Source organism: Oratosquilla oratoria, chromosome 17 (assembly GCF_046742065.1).
Source record: "Oratosquilla oratoria isolate Oo_2021 chromosome 17, ASM4674206v1, whole genome shotgun sequence".
Lineage (NCBI taxonomy): Eukaryota > Metazoa > Arthropoda > Malacostraca > Stomatopoda > Squillidae > Oratosquilla > Oratosquilla oratoria.
This window is the reverse complement of record NC_134793.1, coordinates 32,050,716-32,064,954: the sequence shown is the minus strand read 5'-3', so window position 1 is coordinate 32,064,954 and position 14,239 is coordinate 32,050,716. Positions and strand designations below refer to the sequence as shown.

At 40.5% G+C, this 14,239-nt stretch overlaps 1 protein-coding gene across 5 annotated transcripts in view; it reads left to right on the top strand.

The window, feature by feature from the left end:
* LOC143034595 (tyrosine-protein phosphatase non-receptor type 4-like) overlaps positions 1-14,239 on the top strand; it is a 279,323-nt gene that overhangs the window by 254,592 nt on the left and 10,492 nt on the right. For all 5 annotated transcript variants that reach the window (XM_076200888.1, XM_076200887.1, XM_076200885.1 and 2 more), the window contains 4 exons: positions 9,241-9,510; positions 9,698-9,914; positions 11,326-11,455; positions 11,710-11,827. In XM_076200888.1, coding sequence (XP_076057003.1) covers positions 9,241-9,510; positions 9,698-9,914; positions 11,326-11,455; positions 11,710-11,827 — 735 coding nt within the window. The remainder of the gene's footprint in view (positions 1-9,240; positions 9,511-9,697; positions 9,915-11,325; positions 11,456-11,709; positions 11,828-14,239) is intronic.

Sequence of the window (14,239 nt, the reverse complement as noted above, 5' to 3'; positions counted from 1 at the left end):
AACCAGCATCCACAGTGTCGCGAGACATGGTGAAGCAACATGCTCTGACACAAAGGCAGCAGAGAACTTCAGCATTGACTTTAGGAAGCTTGTGGATGATGAGAGTTACCTGCCACAGTAAGTTTTTAATTGTGGCACAATGGGTCTTTTCTGGAAGACGCCGAAGCAAACCCATATAACAGCGGAGGAGAAGGCATTACCTGGCCACAAACTAATGAAAGACTATCTCATGCTACTGTTTTGTGCCAATGCAAGTGGCGATTTGAAAGTGAAACCACTGCTCATTTATCATTCAGAAAATCCACGAGCCTTTAAGAAGTGTAAAGTCCAGAAGAGCAAGTCAAGTGTGATGTGGAGGCCCAACAGTATGGCTTGGGTGACAAGTGACCTTTTTACCGATTGGATCAATGAGGTGTTTGGTCCTTCTGTGAAAAAAGATATGTGCTTGAGATGAATTTACCTCTTCATGTCTTATTTGTTGTTGTTGTTGTTGTCGTTCCCTAGACTGTCTGTCCGAGCAGTCCCGTCTCCCCAAGGAATGCCATAGCCGAAACTGGGTTTTCCCACAAATCCTTTATAGAACGTATGTTCTGTTGTTTGCGTGCATGATTGTGTATAATGCAGTCTTCCATTATGTGTTGTATGGTATGGGGTGAAGTGTTACATCCTGGGCAGCTGTTCACAACGTGGTCATCCAGCCTCTTCTGGTAGCTTAGAAGTGCTGGGTGGTGACCACACCGCAGTCTGGCCAAGTGGACTCTGTCCTTTCGTGGGAGAGAGGATTCAGAAGGGTGGATATCAGGGGGTCTGGCATGCAGCAGTGTGTTGTCTTTCAGTGTGTTAATGGAGCAGTGAGTGATATGATTATGAATATGTTTCCGGAGGCTGGTATTTGGTGGTTGTGGAGGAAGAGAAGAGAGTTGTCTTATTTGTTGTGAACAACGCTCCTGCCCATCTTCCAAGTCTTGAAGATGACCTTGATGAATTTCAATTCATCAAGATCCAGTTCCTGCCTCCCAACACCATTCCTTTACTCTAGCCCATGGACATCTCAGACTTTAAGAAGCTCTATAGTAAAACGCTCTTTGAGCATTGTTATGAGGTGACCGAGGGGACTCGGAAAAAGAAAACTTATGTGAAGACAAGTTTACTCATCCTTGCCTGGTAAAGGGTTAATTTGTTCTCATGAAGTCTTGAAGCCCTCCTACCCCTTAATCAAGATATCTCTTCTGTCAATGTAAATGATCCTCCATAGTGACCTGAATTGTATCACCTTTCTCTTCTCTCAGAGTTGGGAGATTCGGTGCTTTTAGTCTTTCCTTGTATGGTTTATCTGCCAGGCTGGGGACCAGTATGGTTGCTCCCCATTGTATTCTCTCAATCTTGCTTATATCTTTTACTCTGTATGGGGACCATACCACTGATATATTCCAGTCTTTGATGGATCAGGTTTATATATATATATATATCTTTATTCATATAATAAAAATCCACTTTAATTATCTGGAACTATGCATATGTCTCTCCCATAATCCTGCTGATATGTCTGTCAGGTGACAGTTTGTCTTTTATCAATTCTTCCAAATATTTTTCAGCTGGGCTGATTGACTTGAATCAACAGGTTGAGCATGCTCTGAGTCAAACAAGTACCACTTGAACTAACACTGCACAGTCCATGGCTATCCTCCTCTTGTGTTAAAGTGATGGGTGTGTATACTCTCCCATGACCTCTTGGACTATTGGGTTAATATGTCTGCCCAAACCCTGGTCTCCCCTTGTTGAACTTGATAGTGGGTTGGGGCATGGGAGGGCCAACCCTAGGCAAATGTTCATGGCAGCCATATTGTCACTTTCAAAATCACCAAATCCGCTGTGCAGGGTGCCAGGGTGTTGCAAATGAGACACAAACATGTCGAGCCAGGCCCGGGCTGAACTTCTGGTGAGCTGTGTTGTGTGAGTGCCTGGAAAATTCTCTCCCAGGATGACAAAATACCTTGGGAGAGCTCAGGAAGCTTAGATTGGATATAGTGGCTCTCTGACGTGAGAAAACCAGGCAGTGGCAAGATCAGCAGTGAGGGTTGCACCTATTTCTGATCGAGCTAAACCAATGAGACCCACCATATGGGAGTAGCTGTAGCCATATCTAGCCTACTACAGCATGCTGTTGTAAAGGTTATGCCAGTTGATGAGCATATGATGCTGGTGAGGCTGAAGCACACATTGGGCTTCATCTCCCTTATAGCAGTATATGCTCCTACTCAGGCATATAACCTCGAAGAGAAAATGTTTTATGTCATACTTGAATCTATAGTTGACCAGTGTGAGCCACAAGACACACTAATTGTTTTTTAGATGACTTCAGTTCAGTTTCTGGCACCCACAGAGCTGGCTATGAAGTATTTACTGGCCCCCCATTGTTCTGGAACCAGGGACATAAACAGTTCCCTCCTCCTGAACTTTGCAAAGTCCAGAAGGCTGAGGATTGGGGGTTCTTGGTTCCAGAGACGAGAGCCATGGCGATGAACATGGTATAGTAATACCAGAGGCATGGCCTTGAAGATTGATCACATACTTGTTAGCACTCATTGGAAGATCTTACAGAACTGTAGGGGCTATTGAAGTGCTGAATTCTTTGGGACTCATCATAGACTTGTTGGTGCAACACTGAGACTGCGTATCAAATTCAGGAGAATCCTGAGAAAGTCAAGGATGATGTATGTGCCCTGGAGTATGTAGTAGCAATCTCTTATCAATTTGAAGTAATTAGCTCTCTCGATGACACTGAAGATCTGTGGGACACTTTTAAACATGAAATTCTGAAAGCTGGAGAGGAGTGCATTGGAGAGTGCCCAATGTTGAGGAGTGGTGTGGTGTTGCAGAGCAGACAACATAAAATTGTTGTTGGATTACTTTTTAGACTACTTAGTCAAACTACAAATATTGATGAAGGGTTAAGTGATCAAATAGGTGAAAGATGCTGTTCACATGAAACCATAATTTTGGTGACTTTAATTTGCCAGTACAAAATTGGGGTGGTCAGCTGAGACAGCAATCAGGATTATAATTATATAATTGTTTACTTGAAAGAGCACTTTGCCAACACATCAAGGAGCCAACTTGTGGCAATAATATTATGGATTGTATCAACCAACAGCGAACTTGTGAACAATGTAAATATTGGCCCTGAATTTAGTTCAAGCAATCATAGGATACATTCAATATTAATTAAAGAAAATAATGAAATTATCAGTGTAGAAAAAAGTTCCTGGTTTTGTAGGGCCAACTTTGATCATCTCTGAAGAAACTGGTGGCTGCTGATCAGAGTAAAATTAGTTTGAGTGAAAATGGCAATGAAGCATGTGAATTGTTTATTTGTACATAAAATAAAGCAGTGTACCTTATGAAAAGTAGACATTCAAGATTCAATGCAAAGCCTAAATAAATGAATAAAGAAATTTAAATAAGTCTTACAAAGAAAAGAAAAGGTTATAATAAATACATTGCAACAAAAAATCAAATTAATGGACTACTTTTTGAGAGATACTGGTATGAAGTGAAGAAACTCATAAGAATCCAAAATAGTTTTAGATATGTAAATAAAAAGAAAATAATTACTTATAACAATGGCCCTCTCATATTAAAATGGTGAATATACAAGTGATGATATAGAAATGGCTTGTGTATTAAATAACTATTTTGCATCTGTCTATACATATTAAGAAAATCACAATTTCATTATACTGTAATATCAGTAGTAGTGGTGTATGTAATCCCCCAAATACTCTCCAATGTGATACTTATGCTTATTGTATCGTTGTTGCTGTGTGTGGGTGGACAGCTAGGAGATATGTAAGAATAGCTGGCCTTCAGCCTCATATCATTCATGTTAGGCTACAGCCATATTGCACCTGTAGGAAAGGCATTTGTATGGGGGGGGAAAAACTCAACTCTTGTAAATTCTAGGCCATTTTGTAGAGGCCTAGAAGTATGCATCTTTTCTGCCCAAATGTATATAGCCTATAGGGCTTCCGATGTTGGCTCAGGATACAGTTGTCTTTCAGGCTCAGCCGGTCTCTAAATTATACCTCGTGTCTCTAATTGGGTTGCGGTCTGTGGTCGCCTCTTTTGGTTGACATAGACTTTGTAAACCGACTTCTTGCCATGGTAAACACCGAAAAATAATCTGAGCATCCATCCACTCCCTTCTTCACCAAGCCCAAGTAACATATATATTACAGTGATAAAATAATAGCTAACTTTTCTTTTATGTTTAAGTCGGACATCAGATTGATGAAGTAAAGACAAATAAAATGCCAGGACCAGGCAGTATTTTCCCAAGGATTTTAAAAGAAGCTATAAATGAAATTTGTAAACCATGATTTTTTTTTTTTTTTTTTTTTTTTCTCCAATAAATCCTTAGCTTCTGATAAATTATTCCAAGAATGGAAATTGCTAATGTAACCCCCGGATGTAAAAAAAAAAAAGGTAACAAATCTCTACCCAATATTTATCGTCCTATTAATTTTACATAATTTATTTTATTTTATTTAGTAATATATATATATATATATATATATATATATATAATTTTTTTTATTTTTTTTTGGTGGGGGGCTGTCACTCACCCGGATCTTAATTAACCATTTGGTGAACTGGAAGGGATGCCAGTTGTATGCAGAGTTATGGAAACTATTCAAAGTGGATTGAGGGCTTCCTTGGAGCTAACAATTTAACAAAAGACACAACAAGGTTTTAGAAGAAAACATTCATATTTGACCAACTTCCTTGATTTTTTTAAATAGTGCTCTTAGGATATATAGCGAAGTAAGATCAGTCGATATAATATATGTGGATTTCCGAAAATCGATTATTACAGTACCGCACAATCGACTACTCGATGAATTTAATTCATAACTGCATAATAAATAATATTCATAAGTGGGTCAAAGATTGGCTGACTGAAAGAAAACAACTGGTACCGATGCCATGGTATGGATTTTGGTCTAGCATGTAAAATATCAAGATTTGCGGACGTCACTGAAATTGCATGTAAAATCAGTAATGCATCAGATGGAGACCAACTACAGTCTGACTTAATCGTTTAGTTGAGTGGAATAATAAATGGCAAATTAAAATTTTCGTTGATAAATGTTAATTTTTTGTCATATAGGCAACAAAAAGAATCATAGACATCTTGCTTGATTTGAGGGTGCAGGCAATAAGCTAGTCAGGTCCAATCCTCATAATAAATATACATCAGTTATTTCAGCACTCTTCATTCAGACTACAGGAATGATGAGGATTCTGAAAATACACAAATCTCCATGAGGAAAGTTAAAAAATAATGCAAACATAAACATAAAATTCTTCATCACTATCCTTATCCTCTATTTACCACGTAAAAAATACAGTATAACGAGTTTCCACGATTCCCTCTTCAGTATCACGGAATGTTTCGGGAATAGAAATAGATCTTGTTAACGTAATGCCATTAGTGACCTCACAAAGCTTCCACTACTACCAGTGACATATCGTCTCTGCTTGTCACATAAATAAGTAACTGCAAGTTGCTCATTACCATAAGTGTTGCCGTGTTGTCAAGTGAAACTGTTACTGGCAGTTATAGTGCAGAAATTAACAAAATTATAATTGTGTAATCTGCCTGTATGTTTGGAGTGAGTACAGAGACGGTCAGCAAAACTCGCAACCGGTTTTCGTTGCTGTCCCTCGACAGGTCGTGATGGTGTTGGTTATAGTAGTGCAAGCTATCTTCCTTGTAAAGTTCAACAAAAGGTCGTCTAAAGTCAGCTAACGTCGGTTTGAATTTGGTTTGCTAATGGTACGTCACATTACCAAGTACAGTTTCCATAGTATGAAGTCAAGTCATGTGTGACCTTGCTGAGATGAATGTTGCTCGAAAGTGAATAGTTTGATTGCTACATTACTTATGAAAGATGTATGTTTCCTAGATTGTTTAAAATGTATAATTGCGCAGCAATCATCTGACTCTATTCTAATTCTAAGGTGTATTAGAATGTGTTCAGAGGAATAGTATTAAATATATTCCTTCCGGTGAAGGGATGCCATTACGATATCCCTTCCAGTGAGGGAATGCCATTATTAACGAATTTGAATTTTTAAATGATGCACCAATCGTGTGTTTTTGTGTCGTTGAAGAAAACAATATCTGCACTGTCTTGTGGAGGCTTAGTTTTCTCATTCACGGAGTTGAACGGGTGAAAAAGAAGAATTTAATGCTTGACGTTTCATACACTATGTACATTAAAGAAAACGGTTGGGTTAAAGGGTCTTATAGTGAAAAAAAAGAGGACCAGATACCGAAAATGATAGACAATAGGAACAAAGAGAGGAAGACGTGTCGGCCAGTCAGAAGCGCTGATAAAGTAAAGGTGTGTCGATGCCGGGATAGTATGGGCCAATTGCGCCGATTTCGGTAATCTGCGGAGGTGATATTATCGAAATTATAGGACAAGCACAAGATACAAGACTGCAGCTCTCCCTATTCGAGAGAGGGCACTTTCAATTACAAGATATCATGGTCATCCCATCATCCAGGAAACTTCAAACTAAAATTCTACTTACTTTGACTGATGCCCTTCGGACGACGGATGTCTTGAATGCAGAAACCAAATGTATGATAATTGAAAATCACAAAAGATCATTCATGCAGATGGTTTTTTCCCAACGAAATTGCTAAAATATGTGTGATTCACCACGATCCCACGGTCGTGGAACACGTGTTGGACTCGTGATTGTTACATCTTATACAATTCATTGCCCACTAAAAATGATGTGCCGGCTCGCAGAACAGCGATGCTGCTGTTGTTTCTAATTTTGGGTGGGCCATCAAGCCGTATGTATGCTTGTATATATATATATATATATATATATATATATATATATATATATATATATATATATATATATATATATATATATATATATATATATATATACATACACTGTGTGTGTGTGTGTGCATGTACGAGTAATTTACAAAGGCTTCTTCAAAGAATTTTTTCAGCCCTGTGTTATCTTCTTACCTGGGTCATTTCGTCATATATTTTCAGTATATGAGTCATCTAGAAAAGGGGTAAATGCTACACCTCATAACAAAATGTGGTTCTTAGAGCATTTGATGTTAATAGGCAAATGGTTTATGCATGATGCCAACATTTTCCCACCTCTATTGTAGACACTTATGTGTATACTGTATATTATATATATATATATATATATATATATATATATATATATATATATATATATATATATAATATATACATATATATACATACATATATATATATATATATATATATACACATACATATCAGGGGTGATAATCTTCCGCGGATATATGGCTCTGGGGACCGTTTTTGAGATCGACATGAATTCGAGAAATTGTTCGGGCGGGGGGGGGGTCTTATCGTCCGTCCGTGGCTGGAGTGGGACCGCGTGTAGAGGGTTCCGCGTTTGGATCTTTTCCATTTTACGGCATGCAGAATTTTTTCACCAAATTTTCGCCAGTAATACAGATTTTAGTGCTGAATACGAATATAACATTTATTTTGTGGAGAAATGAAAGGAATTTGAAAAAATGGAAATTTAATGCGCACTAGTTTGCGAAGCGCAATTACGCGCTAGGCGACTCCCTAGCAAAGTTGGGCGTTACGCGGCAGTATGTGAAGAGACCGTGGAAAGGATGGATGTTGAATATAACTTGCAGTGGTTGTTTTCAAATACATAACCAAACCTAACCTAACCTAACATTAAGCTCCATTCACTCAGTCATGTTATTACTGTAATGCAGTCACCCTTCTGTAGAACAATGGTATCTTCCATCAATAATTACTTTGAAATAAAGTGGACATGCAAAGGTATTCACAGGGGATAGGATTTATTGTGATCATGGTGTTTCAAAAGTAGTTCATACCTAGTTAGAATGGCTTAAAAAATGCTAGAATCTAGGAGCTTCCGGGGCCTTCGCTCCCCTGAACCCGCAACCTTGACCCCGGGCCAAATTTTATATATATATATATATATATATATATATATATATATATATATATATATATATATATATTAATGTGATAGAAGATTCTGAATTTATTACTTTTCTCAGTATTTTCATTTATCAAGATCATTTCAATCTTTTTGAAGGAGAAACATGGAGCATAAGAGAGGAAGGGTTTAGATATGTTTGAGATGAAATGTCTAAGTATGGTAGGGGTTACTACACTGGATAAAGTGAGAAATGAGGTGAGGAGGAGAGTGGGAGTGGAAAGGGAGTTGGGAGATAGGGTTGATGATAGAGTATTGGAATGGTTTGGACACATGGAAAGAATGAGTGAAGAAGGTTAGTAGAAGTGTGGAAGCCAGAGGTGGATGGAGTGAACATGAGGGGGCGACCAAGGATGAGATGGATGGATGGGGCAAAAGGGACGTTGAGAAAGAGGCGGATGTCTGTCAAGGAAGGAAGGAAGAAGACAGAAGATAGGGGTGAGTGGAGAATGGTTGTGTATGGATGATGTGGTGCATGGAAGGGAGTGGGTTAGGTAGTGGTTATGTGTGAATGATATTTTGACACCCCAAAGGGATTTCACCTTGTTCTCTCTTTTTATGTATGAAGGGACTGAGAGGAGGGGTCACTGATTAAATGAAGCAACCTTGATGTGTCTTGCTGCATTGCTTCTGACCCAGGGCAATGGGAGAGATGCAGGGATGACCCATCATCCAGAAGGAGCCAAGAAAAGAGGGAGGGAGGGGTGGTGAAGGGAAATGGAGTGTGTGGGGATGAAATGGGTGGGAGTGGAATTATGCCTTTTGACTTTGGCTACCTTCCTTGTAAAGGGGAGGAAAAGCCATTGGTATATGTGCCAAGATAAGAGAGAGGGTGGAGGGGAGTGGAGTGTATTAGGGATGGAATGGGTTGGAATGGTTTTTATGACTTTGTTTTTTGGCTACCTCCCTTGTAAGGGGGGAGAAGCCTTTGGTATATGTACGTATGTATTTTATTTATTTATTTATTATTATTATTATTATTATTATTTTTTTTTTTTTTTTTTTTTTTTTTTTTTTTTTTTTCAATGTTCATCATGCAGGACCATCATAAGCAAGTACCCATCACTGATCTCTCTCATGCATTAACAATATCCATTCACTTATATATTTTGCATTCTTTTCACCGGCATTAATACAGTTGTCATTTTTTTACAGTGTACCTTGCTGAAGAACTGGAAGAGCCTGCTTTTCAGTACGTTCCAGAAGTTGCCCTCCCTGGTAACAAGGGCATGGGTGTTGGGGTGGCTGCCGGGGAACACACAGAGCCCCTACACGAGTCCCTCCTTCTGTTAGCAGAAGGTTTGGAGGCTGGTTCCTTGGTAGCACAGTTTGAGCAGCTTTATAGGAGAAAGCCCGGACTTACTATGCTTGAGGCCCGGAGGCAAGAAAATGAAAAGAAAAACAGATATAGAGATATTTCACCTTGTAAGTTTGCAAACTAGATTTTTTTAGAAACGTTGTTGTGCTCTTGTGATGTTTTGTAATATACGTTGAAATTATGGTTATAATTTTTTTTATATGATTAAATATTAAATAGTTGAAGGAGATTAAGAATACAGAAGATATGTTATTGCTGTGATTGCATCGCTAATGGCACTTTATTTGTTTACAGATGATTCAACACGAGTAGTTCTTACTTCGCACCCGCAGTCTGGAGATTACATTAATGCTTCGTATGTAAATATGGAAATACCTGGGTCTGGCATCATCAACCGGTATATTGCATGTCAAGGTCCTCTGGCAGGTACCTGTTGCGACTTCTGGTTGATGGTCTGGGAGCAACAGTCTACACTTATTGTCATGCTTACTACTGTGGTTGAACAAGGACGGTAAGAATGGAACCACCTGTTAACTAAGAATTTAATATAGTAACTACCTGTTTGTTATTCAGAATTGTCTACTATATAAACTTGATTGGAATGGAATAGGTAGGAGTGTTTCTATGCCTTTTTCATTTTGGCTACCCCCTGTGTAAGGGGGAAAAAGCCTTTGGTATATGTATGTACTAATTGAAAATGGAATAAAGTTGGCATTGGCTGCAAGGGCAGTGTCTCTCATGCAAGGAAGAAAGTATAAAAGAGAACTAAAGGAAGAGTGGTTGTAAATGGATGGGGGGGTGGGGGCGGGTTGTCATAAAATGAAATGGTGGGACGTAAACCATCTCCAGGTGTAGGGTCTTGCTGCAATGCCTTTGACCTGGGCAGTGTGATGGGGGAAAGAGTTGATCCGTTATCCATGAGGTGCAAAGACAGAAGGGAAAACAAATAGGTCTTTGATGGATGTAGGGTGGGTGTGAACTTAGACTTAGCCACACACACACCCTTATAGGGGAGGGGGGACAGTCCATTGGTATATGTATGTATGGATATATGGTATATGTACGGTATGGGCATATGAAAAAAAGGTATCCCCCATGATAGTGATGAAAGGACTAGGAAAAAGAGTGTGGAAGATAGAGGTGAAGGGAATAGATTTAATAAAAGGTGGATCATCAGGGTGAAAAAGGGTACTGGATGCAAAAGGAATGCCCATCAAGCAGGGAAGGGAGAGTACAAGAGTTAGTTATGACTGGAGAGTGGTTATGAGTGAATGAGGAAATGATGCAGGAGAAATTTAAACATGTTTGATATAAAGTGTATGAGAAGTCATGGGTGATATGAGGATGGATAGAGTAAGAGATATTGAGATGAGGAGAAGAACCTGGGTAGAAAGGGAGCTGGGAGATAGGGTTGACGAAATAATACTGGGACACAGAAACATATTCATAACTAGATAACCAAACAAGCCGTTCAAGAAAAACCACACTATCCATGTACACATTGAACAACCATGGTGACATTACACAGAGCTGGTGCACCCCCACCTTCCTGTCAAATCAGTCTCACTATTTCCAACCCTGATGCAAGCTCTACTGCATCCTTACCTTTTGCCACAAGCTTTGCATTTCATATGAGTTCTCTAAATAGTTATTCTGATCACATCAACTAAAATGTTCCATCTGTGCAGTATGATAAGATGGAGAAAATAGCATGATTCATTACAACAATACTCCACATATCCTATTATGCTCTTCCATGTCACTGTGGATTGATGTGGCATATTTGGTACGTCTGCTGTTTGCAGTCAGCCATAGTAAAATACTGCAGGTTTATTTTGGTGTTTTTATTACACATAGATTTACTCTAGTTTCTTTTATTTTTCTTAGCAATAGAATGACTCATTTTCTGTGTTGTCATGCAGGGTTAAATGCCACCGGTACTGGCCACGCATATGTGAATCCATAGAATATGGTACTCTCCAAGTTACATGTCTTAAGGAGGAAGAAACACCGGGATTTGCATTTAGGGAGTTCACTTTGATAAACACAGAGGTGTGTATTTCTGGTAATTTTGTGGTACACTTAAGTAAGGATCACTTACTCTTATCACTGTTCAGAATACTCTGAAATAGTAGTATCATTCAGATGTATGTTTGTGTAATGTTAAAAGAAACAAGTGAGGAGGATATGTATTATGAAAGTGAAAATGGTGAACATTTTGTTTTTATGTGTAGCCTTCATGTGTTGTAGGTGATAGCTGATGGGATGAAAGAAGATTAATAATTCTGGATTGTTTACATCTGCAGACTCAGGAGGAACGACATATCACCCACATGCAGTACCTGGCCTGGCCAGATCATGGTGTACCAGATGATTCCACAGAGTTCCTCAATTTTGTGACACAAGTCAGACAAGCAAGAACAGGTGAGTTTAAATGGAAATAATAAGGAAGTACCAAGTTGGCCATCATATTTTTTTCAAAACCGTCAAGACTCACTGTATGGAGAGTGATTCTTGGGTTTCTGATTGGATCAGTTTTGAATACATAATTAGCAGAGCTGGGTGCATTCCTAGATGTGTCCCTCTGTGTCCTAACTATATATGTGCCAGTCAGGACATTGAGGGATGCACCCAAATGCGCCCTGAATCCCATTCTCTGTGGTTTTCAAAATTCGCGGGTGAAAGAGAGAACGATCGATATAAGCGGCGACTATATTTTATGATGCGAAGATTATTACGTTACGTCATACGGCTGGCATTGGCTGCTGCCCGCGAGATTTAAGTCCCGTACTGAAGTGGTTAATACTCACTTCTAATTTGCAGCCATCCTCCCTTTGTACATATCATCACCTTACTTTTACCCACATTTATCTTCAACTTCTTTCTTTCACACACCTTCCCAAACTCTTGTCACTAACTTCCCTCCTCTGATCCTGCTACAAGTGCAGTGTCATCAGCAAACAACAACTGGCTTATCCGTTTTATCTAACCATCTCCAATCCCAGCCCATTACCCTTGCATTTACCTTCTGCACCACCCCATCCATGTATTAATTGAACAGCCATGGTGACAAAACACATCCCTAGCAAAGTCCCACCTTTACCTCTCTCTATTTCTAATTTTAACATAGGCTCTACTACTCTCATAAAGAGATATATATATATGTATATATAGTTGCTGTATACATACATCCACTGGAGTAGTGCCTGTATAGTTCCTCTTTACAAGGGAAAAGGGGACAAGTGTGAATGTAGTAATTTCAGAGGGATTAGCCTGTTAAGTGTAGTAGGGAAGGCTTATGGGAGAATCTTAATTGAGAGGATTAGGAGAGGAACAGAAGGAGTAATTGGTGAGGAACAGTGTGGATTTAGGACGGGTAGAGGTTGTGTAGATCAGATCTTTGTGGTAAGACAGATATGTGAGAAAGCTGTGAGAAAGGGGAAGGATGTTTTTTGGGCTTTTATGGATCTGGAAAGGGCTTATGATAGGGTGGACAGAGGGGCACTGTGGGAGGTTATGCAGATTTATGGGATAGGAGGAAAGCTTTTGGGAGCTGTCAGGAGTTTTTATGTGAGTGGTGGAGCGTGTGTTGGGATTGGAAATGGAGAGAGTGAGTGGTTTGAGGTAAAGGTGGGACTTCGTCAGGGATGCGTTGTGTCGCCCTGGCTGTTCAACTTATACATGGATGGGGTGGTGCGAGAGGTGAATGCTGGGGTAGTGAGTCAGGGATTGGAGATGGTTAAAGAAAATGGAGAAAAGTGGGAGGTGAGCCAGCTGTTGTTTGCGGACGACACTGCGCTTGTGGCAGGGTCAGAGGAGGGATTGAGGAAGCTGGTGGCAGAGTTTAGGAGAGTATGTGATGGAAGAGGGCTGGAGATGGGTGTGGGTGGAAGTGGGGTGATGAGATGTACAAGGGGTGAAGGTGGCAGTAGACTGGAGGTGAACATTGAGGGAGAGCGACTGGAGGAAGTGGATAGTTTTGGATACTTGGGTGCAAGTGTAGCAGGAAAAGGTGGAGTGAAGGTGGAGGTAGAATGTAGATTGAGAGAGGCGAGTGGGTGCCTTGGTGGTTTGGAGAGTGTAATGAGGAGTGGACATTTGGGAATGGATGCGGGGAGGAGACTGTATGAGGGAGTGATTGTGCCGGCAGCACTGTGTGGGGCGGAAGCGTGGAACGTAAGAGAGGAGGAGGGGAGGAGTTTGAATGTGTTTGAGATGAGGTGTCTGAGAAGTGTGGTGGGGGTTGCTGGGCTGGATGGAGTGAGAAACGAGGAGGTGGGGAGGAGAACAGGGGTGAGAAAGGATTTGGGAGAGAGGGGGTTGATAGGGGAGTATTGGGATGGTTTGGACACATGGAGAGAATGAGTGAAGAAAGACTAGTAAAAGAGGTATGGAAGGCAGATGTGGAGGGAGTGAACATGAGGGGACGTCCTAGGATGAGGTGGATGGATGGGGTGAAGGGGGCTTTGGGGAAGAGGGGAATGTCTGTTGAGGAAGGAAGGGAGAGGACGGAAGACAGAGGTGAGTGGAGAATGGTTGTATATGGATGATGTTGTGACTGCATGAGGAGGAATGGGCGGAGGGGTGGGGGGGGGGTAGTATGTGTGAGTAAATTTTGACGCAGCCCGAAGGGATTTCTCCCCGTCCTCCCTTTATATGCAAAGGGGGACGGAGAGGGGGGGTCGCCGATTAAATGAAGCGGCCTTGCTGTGGATGTACTGTGTCTTGCGACACTGCTTCTGACCCAGGGCGGTGGGCAGGGTTCAGGGATGACCCGTCATCCAGGAGGTGCTCAGATGAGAGGAAGGGTGGGAGGGGTGTGGAGTGTATTTAGGG